Consider the following 17,534-nt stretch of genomic DNA (forward strand, 5'->3'; position numbering starts at 1 on the left):
GGAGAGCCCGGCTCCTGTCCTGCAGGCTGGCTCTCGTGCTTCCAAGATGTGTTGTCTGCATCTCATCACTGCTGCTCTGTAGCATCTAGTAACGCTTACCTGCTGCCTGAGTGCCTCTCTGTTAGCTTGGGGAAGGGAGATTGGGTTGTTTTTTTTTTTTTAATGACGTTTTCTTTTTTTTTTAAAGATTTTATTTATTCATTTGAGAGAGAGAGAATGAGAGACAGAGGGCACGAGAGGGAAGAGGGCAGAGGGAGAAGCAGTCCCCCCGCTGAGCAGGGAGCCCGATGCGGGACTCTATCCCAGGACTCCAGGATCATGACCTGAGCCGAAGGCAGTCGCCCCACCAACTGAGCCACCCAGGCGCCCCATGGAGATTGGGTTTTAAGTGGGATTCTGAATGAGTGGTTCCCTGTTGTAGTTAAAATGTAACAAATTGGCTGCTTTGTCCTGGACAGCAGGAGGCCAGTGGGAGTGGAAGCATGTCTTCGAGACACGGTCTCTGCTTGAGACTGGGCGGATGTGCACCAGTGGGTCTTTGCCCTGATGGCAGAAACCCACTTTGGTGCCCAGTCTGTCCCATCAGCACCTCTGACGAGGAGGCTGCGGGAACTCTAACGGGACCACCCCTCGTTACCTCCCACGATCTGGGACAACTCACACAGCTAGGCACTGGGTCAGGGCCTTTGTAGGCGGCACTTTCCAGTCTTCGGGGCAGAAGAGGTGGCCTGTGGCAGGGTTGTGACACGTGGTCAGCAAGCAGACAGCACTCAGGATCGCCCTGCCTGCCTTTCCGGAGCCCTGGCCGGGCCTGCTCCCAGCCCCCGCAGAGCACCTTGAGTGCTGGTATCCATGGCTCCTCACCGTGTGGAGTTCTGGCCTGGGGCTTCAGGAACCTGTTTTGATGCCTGGCTGAGCTCGGACTCACTGGGGACCTTGCAGCCCCATCGTCACTTAAAGAACTGCTCACCAGGCTGCTTGCATTTGGTCACTGAACCTCTATGCTGATTACTTCAGCAGAAGCGTCCTGCCAACTTGCTGCCAACTTGCGCTGTCTGCTTGGGGGGGGGGGCGGGGAGCACTAGGAGGCAGGAGTGCTTCAGAAGCTGGAGTGTGCTGTGCCCTCAAGTCTCCTGAAGGGAAGGTCATCTCCACTGACCCTGGGGTTGGTCAGGGGTTTGAGAAACGTGTGGAGATGACAGATTTTCAGGCATCAGGGTCACTGCCTGCTTCTGACCAGAGAACATGTGCCCCAGGCTCTCCACCCGCCTCCTGCAAGCCTAGGTCCTCATCCTCTGGATCACACTCACCCTTGTTGCGCTCCCTGGGCCCCACCTCTGCCCAAACAAATATTCCAGACAGGTGTGCTGTCCTGTGAGGGAGATTCTGGGCAGGTGTGTGCCTCGGCGGTCCCAAACACCCCATGGCATCGTGTTGCTGGCAGTCAGGACTGTGCAGGGATGGAGACGAAGGGGGCAGACCAGAAGGCTGGGATCGTGTGGTGGTGAATTGGAATTCTGCTTTGGTCCCAGCATGGTGTAGTCTAGTTTGGAAATAATTTTGAGGTCAAGCAAAGTTGGAGCCTATTACAGAGTGTGTTCTGGGGTCCGATCTGTCACTTCTTCCTGATGGCCATGCTTCCTGAGTGGAGGGCTTTGACTTTTGACTTTTTCTTAGGATAACCTCAGTACACGTGTTTTTTAAAATGGGACCCCACCTGGCTGGTCCAGCGCTTTGTCCTAACAGCCAGCTTCCTGAGACCTGGGCTCTTGCATGACACCAGGGGCTGCAGTGGCTCTCTGGGATTCCCTGATCCCTCCTCCCACTTGGCTAACTTGTTGGGAAAATAATTGTCCAAGAGCCTCCCAAACCCTGAGCACTGGCTCCCACCCAGAGTTCCTCACTTACGGCCATGGGGGCCCTGGGGGACGTGCATTTATGACACGCCCCCAGGGCCACACTTGGAGAGTCCAGGCCCAGTCTCTGCTGAGCTGTTGGCCTCACCCCTGCTGCACGACCATGTGGGCTCTGGGCAGGGTCTGTGTTGCTCGGGGACGGTTTGTGGGGGGGGGGGGGGGTGCTGGGGCAAAGAGTGTGGTTTGGATTGGATTGCTGAGGGGCAGTTGAGGGTCAGCCTGAGTCGGGTTGGGGGGTGTTGCATAGGAGTAGTTAACAGGAGGGGGTAGGAGGTGGGCATGAGCTGGGTTTGAGTTGAGGCTCCACACTTAGCCAGCATGATACCCTCTGGGTCTCCCTTCTGGTTGTTCCCAGGTCTGTGTTGAGCCTGGCTGGGGACGGAGTTAGGTGAGCCTGAGCCAGGAAACATGGCTAGGAGGTGGTTCTTCTGAACCCGGCTGAGAACCCTTGTGGTTGTGGAGAACCCCGTGTTGTACTCAGGAATGTGGGGTGTTGGACCTCTTCCCCCACAAGAGCAGCGAGGAGACTTGTTGCCAGCTCTGCATGGAAGCCTGAAGGGTTGGGGCAGGCTGCTGGTCATCCCCTTCCAGGAGACACACGCCTTGTCTTGTTAAAGCCTTGTTTTATGGTAAATGCTGGATTCTGGGTATCTTCAACGTTTCCGTGGATTTTGAAGACCAACAAACAGACTTAGGGTCAAATTCTGAGGGCAGCTGGGGGCACTGGCCTCTTGAGCTCCGCTGGGTAAGCAGCAACCTGGAGAGTCTGCTCCACTTGCAGGCAGCGTAAGGCTGTGCACAGTGGGCTCCAGGCCGCTGCTGTGAACGGCTGAAGGCTCCAGGCCTTGGGGGCTGTGGTCTGGAGGTGCTGGGAGGATCAGCAGGGCTTTGAGCAACCCTCTCCCCCAGCACGCTCACAGGACAGGTGGACACAGCGGGCAGGCTGCTGTCTCTCCGGGCTTGCCGGTGCTGCCTGCTGCAGCCCCACCTTCTGCTGACTCTCCCAGAGTAAATGGGAGACAGGCCTTGATCCATGTATTGTGATGAAGTGCCGGGGGATCGGGGTGCCGGGGGCTGTGGGGTGCGAACGTAGAGGGGACAGACGACAGCGCTCGGGGCCCTAGTGAGAGGTAGGTCTCTTGGGTGCTGCGGGCTAGGCGTGGTCCAGGGACTTGTCCATGATGACCTGCTGTCCACCCTGGAGCACCTTTCTACTCATTTGCTTTCAAGAATAAGGGTTATTCTCCTGGCCAGACCTGAATCTAAATTCTAAGCTGGGGCCTGATGGCGCCCCGCCCCCCTCTCTGCACGGGCAAAGGGGAGCAGCCTGTCAAGGCTGTGACCCGCTCCCTCCCCATCCTCAGGACAGCCCCACCTTGTCCTTGCCTTTCCTAGAGGCTGACAGTGGGATTGGCATCCCTGTCACTCTAGCCCACCGCCATGGGACCGAAGAGGGCAGGACGGGGGTGCAGGCATCTGCCGGGAGTGCTTGGCGAGCCCTGCCTGCGCAGCACCTGACAGCTGTATGGCCACAGGCTGTGCCATGGGGCCCTGGGGGCAGGGGGAGGCTAGGGTCACCGCTGTGGGGTGCTGGTGCCCGCACGGCCTCCAGGCTGGGCGGCTCGCTGAGAGCAGGTCTCTGTGGAGTGAGGTGTGAGAGCGAAGGGGCAGGAGGAGCCTGAGTTTTGCCTCTGCTAACCGCGCGCTCTGCCTGGTCTCTTTCAGGGACTTTGAACATGTCGGGGATTGCCCTCAGCAGACTCGCCCAGGAGAGGAAAGCCTGGAGAAAGGACCACCCGTTTGTAAGGAAAGCTTTATTTCTGCACGCAGCAGAGTGGATCCGTTTCCCCCGGTGGAAACCATGAAGTCCCCGTCCAGCCTGGGCCTGTCACATTTTCTGGGCAGAGGGTCCATGGGCGTCACAGGATGGTTCTGCGAGCGGGTGAGACGAGATGCGCCGCGCTGATGTGCTTGTGTTTTCTCTCAGGGCTTTGTGGCTGTCCCGACAAAGAATCCTGACGGCACGATGAACCTCATGAACTGGGAGTGTGCCATTCCAGGGAAGAAAGGGGTAAGGCTCCGCTGGCCTGCCCATCCCCTGTGTCGGCCCCACGGGCCCTGGTCCCATCCCCCTGGCAGGGGGCTGTGAGATGGGGGGGAACAAGGGTAGGGTGACATGTGACTCCCCCCCACCCCTACCCTGGGGCAGTTTTAATTCAGAAAGGGGAGCTGGGCTGCAGAAGGGGGTGGATACAGCACCCCCACCAAGCCTGGGGGCCAGACCCAGCCACATCTCTGGGGCAGGAGGAGCCTTGAGGGCCTTTGTGTTTGTCCTTCAGGACGCGCGGTGGCCGAAGCAGCCCCGACCTTGTGACGCTGGTCCTGGCAGTCTTTGAGCCCGGGGCGGCTGCTGACCCTCAGATGCCGACACCCCACATTGGGCCACCTGGGAAAGCCGTGTGTGGCCTGAGTTTGCCGGGGCCGGTTAAGACCAGCATGTTCGAAGCATTTGGGAGTGAGGGTCTTCCTGGGTGATCCCAAAGGAAAGAAGAGGTCCCCGAGGTGTCCCCATTGTTCCCGAGGCCTCGTCACCTCTGTTTTCTTCCCCTGTGGTTCATGGTGACTGTCACGGGAGCTCAGCCTTGGTGCTCCCCAATAGTCTCCTCCTCCTGTTAAGCCGGTGGGATTAGGACATGGCTTTGTCTGCAAGGTGATGTGGTTTGGGTTCATCTGTTGAGCGCCCAGCCTGTGCCTCTGCCTTTGCTAAGACCATTCTCCGTCCCTCATCCAAGGCTGAGGCAGGCGTGGCCATGTCCCTCCCAGAGGAGGCTGGGGAGAGCTGTTGGATCATGGAGCTGGAGGGAGGGGCCTCGCTGCAGCTGCTTAGATGAAGATTCTGACCCCCCGTCCTGGGGCCTTAGGGGGGCAGCCCACCAGGCCCCTGCCTGTCTTCCCAGAAGTCCAGCTCCAGCCCTTCTCCTCTCTGGGGAGGGCTCTTTCCAGGCCCCCTTGGGGCCCATGGAGGCACCGACAGTCCTGTCATGGGGGCACCTGGTCTTTGGGCCAGTTTAGGAGTCCACCTCCTGTTGGGACGGTGCTTGGGGACGCGCCGCAGAAGCTACAGTCCTCCTAACTGCAGCTTCACTTCCCAACAGACTCCCTGGGAAGGAGGCTTGTTTAAGCTACGGATGCTTTTCAAAGACGATTATCCATCCTCACCCCCAAAATGTAAGTAGAGTGAAGTCCTCCAGAGTCCGTCTGCTCCAGCATATTCCAGCGGAGATCTGCAGTGCCGTGTTCCCTGGGGGGCAACTTCAGGGGCTCCCATCCCTGAGCCTAGCTGTGGATCTGAGCCCATTTGAGCCCCCGGGCTGGAAGGTGCACGTGATGGGCTCAGTCGCAGATCCTGGCTGTAATCCCCTGGGAGGCCCCGGGGCCCTTTGTGCCTCTCGGGGACAGGGTGCCATACCTACGGCCCCGGCAGGGATGGGCACACAAAGGACCATGGTCCAGAGCCTCCCCACTCCGACAGCTTTGTTTCCCTCACCTGGTGTCGCTCCACCTGCTGGTTACAGCTTCATGTGTAGCTTGTGGCCGTGTGTGCAGCCCGGACAGACAGCGCGCCGAAGCCTCCAGAGGAGAGGCGGTGTGTAACACGGTGCTGGTTAGAGCACCAGAGTGCAGTGTCGGAAAACTCGGGTGGAAAGAGGCACTGAGTCCCTCCTGTTCTGAAGCTGGAGAGCCACCGACCCTGTCCGCGGTTGGTTGGTTGAGTGAGTGACCACGTGCCTCCGTGTGCGCACAGGCGTCCGGCACAGCCTGTGGCAAGGCCAGGCCGTGTGTAAATGTTTACGCTGCAATTACTAATTCAGAAGCTAAGAGTGCATTTTCCATTATAAGGGCATCTACCAGAAGATTTTTAAAAATTAATGATTAGCGGGGTAACCGCTGGGATGGAGACTTTATTTGGGGTGGTTCTCTGGTGTGCGAGTAGTTTTTGCCACGTGCAGGAGTTACTTTAATCGCTTTAATTAAAAAATGAGACAAGTTACAGTTGCTCTTTTCACTTCTCTTCAACATGATGCTGGAATTCTAAGCAAATGCAACAAGGAAGAAAAAATTCCCACAGAAGAGAGGAAAGGGAGGCGGGCTGCAGATGTTCTTCATGACGTCCATTTATGAAGGTTGTGGGATAAAAGATTAACATGCAAAAACCTATTTTCCTAAAATTGCTGCAAATGAAAGTGTTTAAACCAGACTGTTTACAGTAGCATCAAATACTGTGGAATAAATCCAACGAAAGAGGTTCAAGACTTCTAGACTAGAGGCTCCAGAGCATGGCTGAGAGAAGGCAAGGACAGCCTCTGAGACAGGCGACCTGGGTCCCCTGGATGGGCCGGAAGACCCAGTGTTATAAAGATGTCCGTTCTCTCCAAGCCCACCTGCGGCGTCCGTGTGATACGTCAGAATCCAAGCACATTTTTGTGGAAGTGGCCATGGGGACCCTGACATGCAGGAGTGCAGAGGGCCGAGAACGGCCATGGACCTTGGCGTGCCGGGTATGGTTGTGAGGACCTGCACAGAGGCTCATCAGTCGAGGGCACCTGGCCCCGTTAACAGGATGGGCAAGATGTGAGCTAGACGGACCGGCCGCAGGGATCCAGTGATTGAGACGCAGGCCTGTGGGAGCAGAGTTCAGACAGGCCGTGTGTAGCGTGGTTCAGTTCTTGACAAAAGGAACAAGAGATGTGGGGGGTAGGGTGGTCCAGTGAACAGACTCGGTCCACAGGGTATCCCAGCAGAAGAAAGGAATCCCCCTTCCACCCTAGTCTTCCAGATGGATCTCAATGCTCAACACAAAGGTGGAGCTGTAGAGCTCTTAGAGGAAGATTTGGGGGGGGGGGGTGGCATTTTCATCACTTGGGGTGGTTTAACCAGTGAAGCATAGACAGGGCGCCCCCCTGCCCCCGGAGGCAGATGGGCAGTAGATGGGGTTGCATGACGCTCAGGACCAGGTCTTCACCAGAAGGCACAGGTGGGAGTGAGTAGGAGAGAAGGTTCTGTGTGTTCATCAGCACTTATCCTGAATACGTGAAGGGCGTCTACGAATCGGTAAGGAAAAGGCAGACAACCATCGGATCAGCAGGCCCTTCCCAAGTGAGGCTCTCCTCCCGGCCAGCCAGCAGAGGAGAAGGTGCCCGACTTCATCACCGGACACACAGCCAGGGTGGGAGAGGGCAGAGCCGCAGAAGCCCCCAGGCCTCTCTGAACATAGTGTGAATTTTGACTGTTTGCCTGGGGAAGCCATCTGCCATGTGTACAGAAGCTGAACTTGGGCCTGCCCAGGCCCCAGCTGCTCTACTCAAGTGAATATTCAGCAGAAATGCACGCATGCTCACCAGAAGCCAGAGGCAGCCCAAGTGTCTGTGAACAAACCCGTGGGTGAGCCAACGGGGATGGTCCACAGCCACCAGAGGGCAGGACCCACAGGTGCTCACAACACGGCGAAGCCCCCCGACATGATGATGAGTGGTCAGAGCCGGATTCCTCGTGGAAGTCAGCAGCAGGCCCTGTGACGGTCAGGGAGGGGACTTCTCTGGACAGAGGAAACCAGCGGTGACCAGAGTCGGGGTCAAGGCTTCGGGGAAGCTGCTGCCCCCCACTGGTGCACTGTCCTAGATGAGAAACGAGATCGGCCCCTCGGATTAAATGAAAATTAAGGATTTGTGCTCATGAGGAAGTATGATCAGAAGAGCAAAAAGGCATACATGGAGTGGGAGAAGTTTCCCTCAAGACGTTCACCTGATGGGGCTTGTAGCCAGAATGTACCCGGCGCTCTGGCAAGTCAGGAAATAGCCCAGTTGAAAAACGGACAAGAGGGACACCTGGGTGGCTCAGTCAGTGAAGCATCTGCCTTCGGCTCAGTCCATAATCCCGGGGTCCTGGGATCGAGCCCCGCATCGGGCTCCCTGCTCAGCGGGGAGTCTGCTTCTCCCTCTCCCTCTGCTGCTTCCTCTGCTGTGTTCTCTCTCTTTCTCAAATAAATAAATAAAATATTTTAAAAAAAATGAACAAGAGACTTGGCAGGAATTTCAAGAAGCAGACCATGCGTCACAGTGAATGAAGGTGCTGGCCCCTGGAGTCACCAGGGCAGCTCAGGTCTGCAGCAGGACGGCTGAGCTCCGTGACCAACCCTGCTGGGCACGCGGAAACTGGAAATAGGCAATGCCTCCGCCTCAGGACCTACACACGTGCACCAAAAGGACCTCTGGGGAACATTCATGGCTTTTTCAGTGGAGGCCGGGTGGACGGGTGCATGGTGCGGTCGCTCCGGGAGCACCATGTGCCGCGGGGCGTGTGTCTGAGAAGCCCTCACCCGGGTGCTGCTCGGGTGCTGGGGGGAAGGGGGGAAGAGCGGCTCGGGGTTTTTGTAGCTGTGTGTGTTTTGGAATTCGTCAAGCTGCTCTTAGATTCCTTGTACTTTTTATGATTCAACGATGTCTTATAATAAAGAGAAAGGGGGAAGGTGCCCAGAAACCCCCTCAAACATTAGCTGTGGGGAACAGCCCCAGGGTGGGCTCGAGGCAATTTTCTTGCTCTTTTATGTTTTACAATTTCCTACACGTGTTCGTTTTTTAAAAAAAAAATTAACTTCTGTGTTTTAAAAGAATGTGGAGGGGGACAGTGTGGGGTCCTACAGGCCTTTTTGAAGCAAAATGATCTGTCTGAAAATAGCCACTTGTTTGGAAGGGCCTCAGAGTTCCTGCCTTCAGCTGTGCCCCCAGGACTGTCCTCACGGGCTGTGTCCCCTCCCCACCTTCCCGAATCTGGGCTGGCTTGGGGGTGACTGGGGGCGGGGACCTGGGCAAGCACATGGCTTCGCCCCTGAGTCTGGGAACAGTGTGTGCTCCCCACCCTGCCCCCCACTGCCACCTCGAGGCCATGGTTCTTAGCGGCATGCCTGCTGGCCAGCAAAACACCCAGGACAGGGGAGGACCCGGTGCGGGGAGGGGACAGCAGGGTGCCACAGAATTGTGTTTTTTTCCTCCCTGTGCTCCAGGTAAATTTGAGCCACCACTGTTTCACCCGAACGTGTACCCTTCGGGAACAGTGTGCCTGTCCATCCTCGAGGAGGACAAGGACTGGAGGCCAGCTATCACGATTAAGCAGGTATGGGGTGTGGGGAGCTGGCCTCAGCCTTCCTGTGGGGCCAGAGGACAGTGGTCTGGCTCCAAAGCTGGGGCCGAAGTCCTAGGAAAGCTTGCCTTCCTAACCACTGAGCTCCGTGTTCTTTTGTCTCTTACACAGATCTTGTTAGGAATACAGGAACTTCTAAATGAACCAAATATCCAGGACCCAGCTCAAGCAGAGGCCTACACGATTTACTGGTTAGTACTGGTCTGGCCCCACTCGCTGTGGCCGCACGTTGGCTTGCACGCACTTGCCTGGAAATCCTGTCCAGGCTGCCGCTCCTGGCGGTCTGCTTGGATGGCCCTGAGCCTCGAGCCGTGAGCGGGGGACCGAGTGAGGTGGTCAGGGAAGCATCTGAGGCCAGCAAGCAAGCAGGCAGGCCCTGTGGGCAGCAGCAGCTCCGTGTGCGAAGAGCCTGTGGTGGGCGAGAACGGCTGACCCCAGGGCTAGTGTGACCACAGTGCTGTGGTAGGGGGGCGGTCAGGAGGTGGAGGTCAGGAGACAGGGCTCCCATTGGCTCCTTTGCCTGATAAGCTGTGGCCAGGCAAACCAGGTGCCTCGGTGAACCCCAGTCCAGCTCAGAGGGCAAGGCCCCCAGATGTGGGTGCCGAAGGAGGCATGTCCTGTAGCATGGCTCCGCGGGGGCCCCACACCTCCCACCGTGGCCCTCCTGCTGACCCTTCCAGGCCTGGGTGTGGGCTATAGGGGAGCAGCACGCCTGGCTTGTTCCTGGTCACCCAGCTGCCATGATGTGCCCACCAGATGCCGGGCGTTCACTCCTCGCCCCAGCCCTTCCTGCGTAGCACCGTGGTGCCCGCCTGTGCTGAGGGAGGGAGGCCTGGGGTGGCTCATGGGGAGCGACAGGTTTAAACCCATGGGCCTGGCCTGGTCAGCAGCAGGGAGAGCCCTTGCCCCTGAGCAGAGGCCTCACAGTTGTGGGTCCTGGGTCCCCTGGCTGTGCCAGCCGGCCTCCTGGGCTGGTCTGGGTGGGGGGCCTTATGCCAGGTTGGGGGCTCTGACCCCCCACTGCTCTACATTCGGAAACCTGGGACCGGCGGGGCTAGCGTACAAGGGAGAGGCCGGGCAGGGATGTGTTCCTTCCAGGGGATGTTTCTGGAATCAGCCGTGCTGAGGGTCAGAGCCGAGGTTGGGACTGTCCTGTGGCCGCTCTGGGCAGTGGCAGATGACATGTCCGGGGACCAGCTGAGAGAAGTGCCAGGTTGCAGGAGATGCATTTCTCCCCCCCCCAAAATGGCTTGAGGGCCCTAGGCCCAGGCCAGTGTTGGCCAGGGGCAGCAGGACGCTCCAGCCAGGGCGGGCCCGCGTCCGCAGTGGGGCTCAGCGGGAGGCCACGTGTCCCGTTGGCGGCTATGCACCAGCGACTTCGGAGACCTGTCCCCCTGCCCTTCTCCCCGACCTGGGTGCTGTGTGATATCACCGTGAGCTCCGTCCACAGTGGCGCCGTGGCCCAAGCCTCGTGGTATACAAGGCCTCTCAGGACACACCACGTTCTCGTGACCAGGTGGCCTGCAAAGCTGAGCTCCCCGTGGCCTTCAGAGGGCTTGCTGGCCCTGGCATGCGCCTCGTCACGGGTGACGTGTGCGGGGGCTGGCGGTGGCCACCCCGTGAGCAGCGCTTCCCGTGTCTGCGCTGCCAGCACCGGGGCAGCGGGACCGGGGGCTCGCTGTGGTGCACCGGGCGGCGCGGCGGGGTATGCGGCCACCTCGCCGGGGCTGCTAGCATGCTCCCCGCCCCCGGGCGCCTCGCCACCAGTCCTGTCACGCCCTCGCTCCCCTCTGAGAGCAACTGGAGCACGTCAGCATGGTGTTGGGGCTGCCGCAGGCTGCAGCGCCTCCCCTGCCAGACGGCACGGCTGACGTGGCTGCCGCTGCCCTGGGGCCTCGGGGCCGGGCTGGGCCTCAGACAGGTGTCCTGTGGCTGCGACTCAGCTCTCGGTGGCCTGGGCACGTGGCTGCCTCCGTGGTGCACACGCTGGAGCCTGTTGCCAGCTGAGGGACGTCCTCTCGGGGGCCCTTTGTCCCTCCACCTTGGGAGCCCCTGCACACCCCGGGGCCTGGGCCACAGGTGACCCAGAGCAGCACCCTGAGAGGTGTGTATGGAAAGAGTACAGCTTGGCGGGACCCCTAGCTTCCTTACGGGGAGCAGTCCACACCCCCAGGTGGGTGTCCCCACATGCACACACTGGTCCTGGGCTCCATGGAGGCCCTGTTGACCCCCTGGGGCCCCCCGGGGAAACCAGCACGAGTCCGGTCTGTCTGTAGCAGAGACAAGAGTCCAGCAGCCTGGATTTTCTTTCCAGAATGATGGTAGCTGCTTCCAGCTTAGGGACCCGTAAGTGTCCGGTTGCCCCCCGGGCCTTCCTGATCAGAGGCCACCCTCTGAGCCCGCTTTGCATCCGGTGACGCCCTGGGCCCTCGAGGGGGCTGCACCTGCTGACCTGTCTCTCTCTTGACCTCCTCCTCAGCCAAAACAGAGTGGAGTACGAGAAGAGGGTTCGAGCACAGGCCAAGAAGTTCGCACCTTCATAAGTGGCGACCGCGCGGCAGTGTAAGAAGGAAGGGATTGGTTTGGCAAGAACTTGTTTACAACATTTTTGCAAATCTAACGTTGCTCTGTACAGTTACTAGTCACCTGGGAGGGTGGGCGGGCGCCATTTTCCATTTCCGCCACTGGCACGCAGTCCTCGACTCGCTGAGCTGCCCGGTTTTTCATACAGGGTCTCTTCCTTCAGTCTTTTGTATTTTTGATTGTTATGTAAAACTTGCTTTTATTTTAATATTGATGTCAGTATTTCAACTGCTGTAAAATTATAAACTTTTATACTTCGATGAGCCCCGAGGAGCTAGTTTCCTTTGCTCGCGGATGCAGGCATGCTTCCCACCGTGTAGCAGTACACATAGCCTCCCGCCGGCCCCCCTCCCGCCTCGCTCCCCGCAGAACCCGGGTTGTGTTGCTTATGAGCCTCAGATCCAAAGGCAGCCGGCGTCTCGTTTCCGCATCACTTCCTCTGTGTTTATATGGCGTTTTGTCTGTGTTGCTGTTTAGAGTAAATAAACTGTTTATATAAAGGTTTTTGTTGCATTATCGTCATTAAGAGCGTGAGGAGGGCCTCGCGGTGCCCGGCCCCCCACGCGGCTGCAGGCCCGAGAAGCATGGCTCGCTGCTGTGCTCGGCCGCGCCTGGACCCGCGTGCACTCGGCCTGGGCCTCTGTAAATAGTGCTGTGTGCAAGGACGGCGTGTGTCCAGGGCCTGGCCCCCCCGTCCCAGGTCTTCGGGCTGCACACAGAGCAGATGTGGTCAGGTTGGAACAGGCGTCAGGAGCCATCTAAAGCTGGCGTGGGCCGGACCCAGCCCCAGGGAAGACTGTGCGCTGGCAGCTCCCCCTCGTCCTGGCACCTGCTGGAGCCCGCCTCGGGGGGCCTGCAGTCTCCGGCTGCCCGCCCAGCCCTGCCGGCTGCCCCGGGAGCTTCCTGCGCCTGCTGCGCCGCGCCGGCCCCCACCCCGGGTGCGGGCCGCCTGGCGTCAGGACAGACGCCCTGGAGTCCGGTCTGAGGCCACCGTGCACAGGCGCTTCTTTTTTCCTGAAAGACTCTCAGCCCGGTCCGCCTGCGGGGCTGTTCCCTGAAACCTGAGCCCACTGCACAGCTTCCCGAAGTCGGCTGCCTGCTCAGTTGGGAAACGGGTCTGGGTCCCGGCTCAGCCGCGAGGCGCCCTAGACAGAGACAGGGAGGAGCGGCAGGGGCCGGGCCCGGTGAGCACAGTGCCCTGCACCAGCTGGCCTCGCCTTCCCACCCTGGGGACCCTCGCTTTCCCAAGCGGGTCACCTGTGGCTCCAGCACACTGACCGAGCCAGGGCGGGAGGGCTAGTCGCCAGGACCCTCGGTCAGGAAGGGAATCGCGATGCGGCCCAGCAGCAGGACGGCAGCGGAAGGTGGAGGTGGCCTCCTACGGCCCCTCAGCCACAGTACGTGTGTGGCTCCGGGTCCCAGTGCCTTGCTCACTCGCTTAGCTGGACATTTAGCGGAGCTAAACGCTTGATGTTGGTGATTTATTTCTAATGCAGAGGGCCTTCCAGAGGCTCAGCTGGGTTGTGTGTTTGTAGCCTCTCCCAGAATGTCTTATTTTGTAATGACTGAGCTACACTTAGTAATAGCTGCACATGTATATGGTTAATATATATGGAAATTCAATATATTTTCTAGTTGGAGCATTCTAAAGTAATCGATGTTTCTAGCAAATTGTCATGATTTCAACTAATGAAATGTCCTTTTGTGCCACAGTCCTTGGCTTAACAAAGATGTGACTCTTGTGACAGGAGAAGTATGGAATGTGTCCATCCTGTTTCTGATGTGAGGGAAGAGCGTGTGTTCCCAGCATGAGGCGCCTAATAATTAGTAAGGAATTGTGGGCAATACATTAACCACTGTATCTAAGAATCCTCTGATTAAAAACATTTCCACAAACTGCTGCCTGCAGGCTGTGTCCTTTTCCTGCCCCCGCCCCCCCCCCCCCCCCCCCCACCCCGGCCACCCCTGCTACCTCTTCCCCCTGGTCTCTGGCTCCAGACCCTCAGGGTTCCGCGGGGGGCAGGGGCTGGTGACCCTGGAGCCAGGGTGGGACACCCCCTGTGATCCCCTCTGAGACCAGGCACACATCCTGTGCTGGCCTTGGCCCTGTGGCTGCATCTCCCAGCCTCCTGGAGCAGGGCGTCCCTCCTGGGACCCCGAGCTGTCCTTCATGCCTGGGGTGGGCCTCTTCAGGGGGCGCCCAGCTGCATGTGAATCCTCAGACCCCAACAGTGTGTCCAGGACTGGCTGGGGCTCGGGCCTGGCCTTGGGGCTCCTCGGAGAACCTGCCCACGGGCGGACGGGCTATGGGTCCCCGAGAGTCCCCCTGGCCTCCCTGGACAGTCCTGCCCAGGCCAGAGCCGCACCCTTACACCTGTCCACTGTGCAAAGCCGCCTCCTTCCCTGACTGGGCCGCCCAAAACCCTCTGCACGTATCAGGCTCTGCAGATGGGCAGCCTCCATTTTGAGGTTGCCATGACAACACGTTGCCAGGTTGGAGGGCCAGCGCTGAACACTGACTTGGGCCAGCTCGAACCGGTCTGAGCCTGCTTCAGCAGGGAGGGGCCTGAGAAATGGCTGGTCCAGGATCGATCCCCAGCAGACCCGGTGCTGAGACTGGGGGGTATCCTGTTGCCGGGGCCCACGAGGCTCATCTGGAGTCCTCCAGACGCTGGGACCCCATCTGCAGAGGCCCTGGCCCTGCCCGAGGGGGCTGGCTTAGGACCATGGGGCGGGATGGGGCTGGAGCACCAGTCCTATCCACCCTGCTGTCCCCAGACCCTAGGAGTTCTGCACCTGTCAGGAAGTTGCAGGCCCAGGGCCTGGGTTCTCCCTCCCTGACCTCTTTCCTTCCAGGGCACCTACCCACCCCCTTCTTGAAGAGAGGGGCCCTTGGTGCCCATGCTGCCCCTCCCCCCCCCGGAGCCGCAGAACCTGGCCCCCCCCCCCCCCCCCCCCCCCCCGCTGTGCAGAGAATGATGCTGGGTACTCAGCTCCCCCAGCTCAGCCTCCTGATGGATACGACCTTTGTCCCCTCCAGGGCCCCTCACAGAGGGCTGAGTGTAGGAGGGGCCTTACTGGGAGGTGGTCCTGCGCACTTGCCTCTGGGCCAGATGCTGATGGGCAGGCTCAGTGGACAGTGGACAGCACTCGGCGGCCAGGTGGCCGGCCCTCACGGAGACCTGCGGAGCCCTGTGTGGTTCCGCTGCTTCGCTCCCACCCCTCCCCCAGCCCCACAGAAACCTCAGCCGCACAGTTGCTCCCGAGCCTGAGGCCCAAGACCACCCTGGCCCGGCACAGCCTTCACCTGTGCACGTGTTGGCTTCCGGTGTCCTGGCCCCAGAAGCAAGCATTTCAGGTGAGGGGCCAGACCCCCTCCCACCTGGGGCCCCCTCTTCTGGCAGACCCACCCAGATGGCACAGGCAATGGGACAGATTCCTGCAGTCCCGAGTGTCCTGGCCCAAGTCCCTGGGCCATGCCCCAGCCATTCTCCATGCCTGCCCCCCTCTTCACACCTCTGACTGGTGCCCAGGTGCAGCCCGCCGGCTAGGAGTTCTGCCTGCAATTCCAGGGGCTGCCACCAGAGGGCATAAGGGCATGAGGGCAAGCGTCTTTTTCTTTTTTTTTCTTTCTTTTTTCTTTCTTTTTTTTCTTTCTTTCTTTCTTCTTTCTTTCTCTCTTTCTTCTTTCTTTCTTCCTTTCTTTTCTGTCTTTCTTGTCCGTCTTGTCTTTCTTTTCTTTCCTTTTCTTTTCTTTCCATCCCTCCCTCCCTCCCTCCCTCCCTTCTTTTCTCTTTCTTAGTAATCTCTACATCAACGTGGGGCTCGAACCTACACCCCCGAGATCAAGAATTGCACTCTCCACTGGCGAGCCGTCCAGGTACCCCAAGCGTCTTTAAACCATGAGGGGTGGTGTGGCTTTAGAGATGCGCCCTCACCTCCCTGCTCTCCAGCGGCCATCCAGAGCATCACCCCAGCAGAGCCTGGGGGTTTTCTCCTGGCCCTGAGGAGGGAAAGCTGCGTGCCTCTGCCTGCCCAAAGCCCAGAGGGTGTGAACCCCACCTCCCCACCAGCCCTGCCGAGCCTGACCCCTCTGGGTGAGGTGTTTTGTGCCCCAACTCCTGCTGTGACATATTCTTGCTCCACGTTGCCCCCTCCCCCACCCTCTCCCCTTGCTGTGGGGTCATCACCCCCACCTACGGAGGTGGAAACTGAGTCCCCCGAGGGCCAGCCATGGCCACGGTCCCCACACCATGTGGACCCAGAGGGCGTGCAGCTGACACTACCCAGTACTGGCTCCTCACTGAGACCACCCCCCTCGCTGAGGGGTGCATGCTGCTGCTATGTCCATTTACAAACAAAAGGGAAACTGAGGTCCAGGGCAGCAGAGGGGTGTGACAGGGCAGGGGTCTGACCTAGGTGGGGAGGAGGATGGGACTGAGCAAGAATGGGCCCATCTCTCCCTCCCCAGGAAGTGTCTGTGCATGGAGGGTCTGGGGATCTTTTCCTGGGGAAACTGAGGCCCAGGGCTGGGCTCAGCACCCACCCAGTTGCTGTGTGGCCCTGGAAGAGCCCTTCCCCTCGCCATAGTTTTTTTATCTGTCAAAGAGGGTGGTGAGGTCTCCCAACAGGCCTCCACCCCAACGGCCACAGGGCTGGGGCTGGTGCCTCTGTGCTGCTGGCCCCCAGCCCATGCTCCCCAAAGGACACTGGATGTGGGGGCCAGCAGGGGCCCCTCCTAACTTCCTGTTTATAGCAGCTGCAGGATCTCATCTCTTCACCCCAAACCATTATGATCACCATGGCAACCAGGCCTGTGTTTGTTCCAACAGGTTGGCAGGGCCCGACGAAGGACTGCAGGGCTGAGGGGGCTGCAGGGGCGGGGGGCGTCAGCTCTGAGATCCTGGCTCAGGACCTGCCAGTCCCCAGGGGAGAACATCAGCTGCTCCTCCCCGATTCCTGTCCCGTGCAGAAGGCAGCCCCCACTCATCTCCATCCCAAGCAGTTGATGCGTGTTCCTGAGCACCTCTGTCCCCCTGTGCCTAGCTGTGCTGGGCCTGGATGGAAGCAGCGCCTGCAAGCAGAGAGCTTCCAGGAGAATCCACCCTGGTGGGTCCATGTCTCCTCCAGGGCGGCATGGAAATGTGTGGGTCTGCACCGAGGAGCTGAGACAGGTGGTGTCCCCATCAGAGCAGTGTCTGCCCCATCTGGGGGTCATGGGAGAGGTGCCAGGTCCCCCCTGGGCTGGGGAGCCATGGCCCTGCTTTCCCCACACTCCCTCCCCCAACTCCGAGGAATGGGCGGGATGGGCCTGCAAGGCGGGATGTTCACAGCCTAGGGGCCAAGCTGCGGCCCAGTGAGCTGCTGTTCTGGTACCCTGGGCCTCCACCTTTGGCCCGCAGCTCAGCCGACCCCTGGCCTCCCCCCAGCAAACCGTTCTTGCCTCTGTGTTCTGGGCCTTTCTTTCTTTCTCTTTCTTTTCTTTTCTTTTCTTTTCTTTCTTCTTTCATTCTTTTTTTAAATGATTTTATTTATTTATTTGACAGACACAGCGAGAGAGGGAACACAAGCAGGGGGAGTGGGAAAGGGAGAAGCAGGCTTCCGGTCAAGCAGGGAGCCCGACGCGGGGCTCGATCCCAGGACCCTGGGATCATGACCTGAGCCAAAGGCAGACGCTTAACGACTGAGCCCCTCAGGCGCCCCATGGGCCTATTTCCCACACTGCCTGGGGCCCCACCATTAGAGATGAGGTCCTTGGGGTTAAAAACATTCCCAAATCGGTGGATCCCCTAAGTACAAGGTCCTCTGATGATCCAGCAGGATCGGCCAAAGGCAAGG

General features: G+C 59.3%; 1 protein-coding gene across 1 annotated transcript; it reads left to right on the forward strand.

Annotated features, from left to right (window-relative positions):
- The first annotated feature begins 2,529 nt into the window (after positions 1 to 2,529).
- Positions 2,530 to 12,196, forward strand: UBE2I (ubiquitin conjugating enzyme E2 I). Its single transcript, XM_021698139.2, has 7 exons — positions 2,530 to 2,545; positions 3,642 to 3,718; positions 3,904 to 3,987; positions 5,072 to 5,144; positions 8,977 to 9,086; positions 9,225 to 9,304; positions 11,593 to 12,196. The coding sequence occupies exons 2-7, from the start codon at positions 3,653 to 3,655 to the stop codon at positions 11,654 to 11,656; spliced, it is 477 nt and encodes a 158-aa protein (XP_021553814.1). The 5' UTR covers positions 2,530 to 2,545; positions 3,642 to 3,652; the 3' UTR covers positions 11,657 to 12,196.
- Positions 12,197 to 17,534: the final 5,338 nt, after the last annotated feature.

Source organism: Neomonachus schauinslandi, chromosome 5 (genome assembly GCF_002201575.2).
Source record: "Neomonachus schauinslandi chromosome 5, ASM220157v2, whole genome shotgun sequence".
Classification (NCBI taxonomy): domain Eukaryota; kingdom Metazoa; phylum Chordata; class Mammalia; order Carnivora; family Phocidae; genus Neomonachus; species Neomonachus schauinslandi.

What these genes read in the sequence shown, in the direction of transcription:
- UBE2I (XM_021698139.2), top strand. Translation starts at nt 3,653, where the DNA reads ATGTCGGGGATTGCCCTCAGCAGACTCGCCCAGGAGAGGAAAGCCTGG. An exon ending in GGAGAAAGGACCACCCGTTT is followed by an intron (nt 3,719 to 3,903) that starts GTAAGGAAAGCT and finishes GTTTTCTCTCAG; the next exon opens with GGCTTTGTGGCTGTCCCGAC. An exon ending in TCCATCCTCACCCCCAAAAT is followed by an intron (nt 5,145 to 8,976) that starts GTAAGTAGAGTG and finishes CCTGTGCTCCAG; the next exon opens with GTAAATTTGAGCCACCACTG.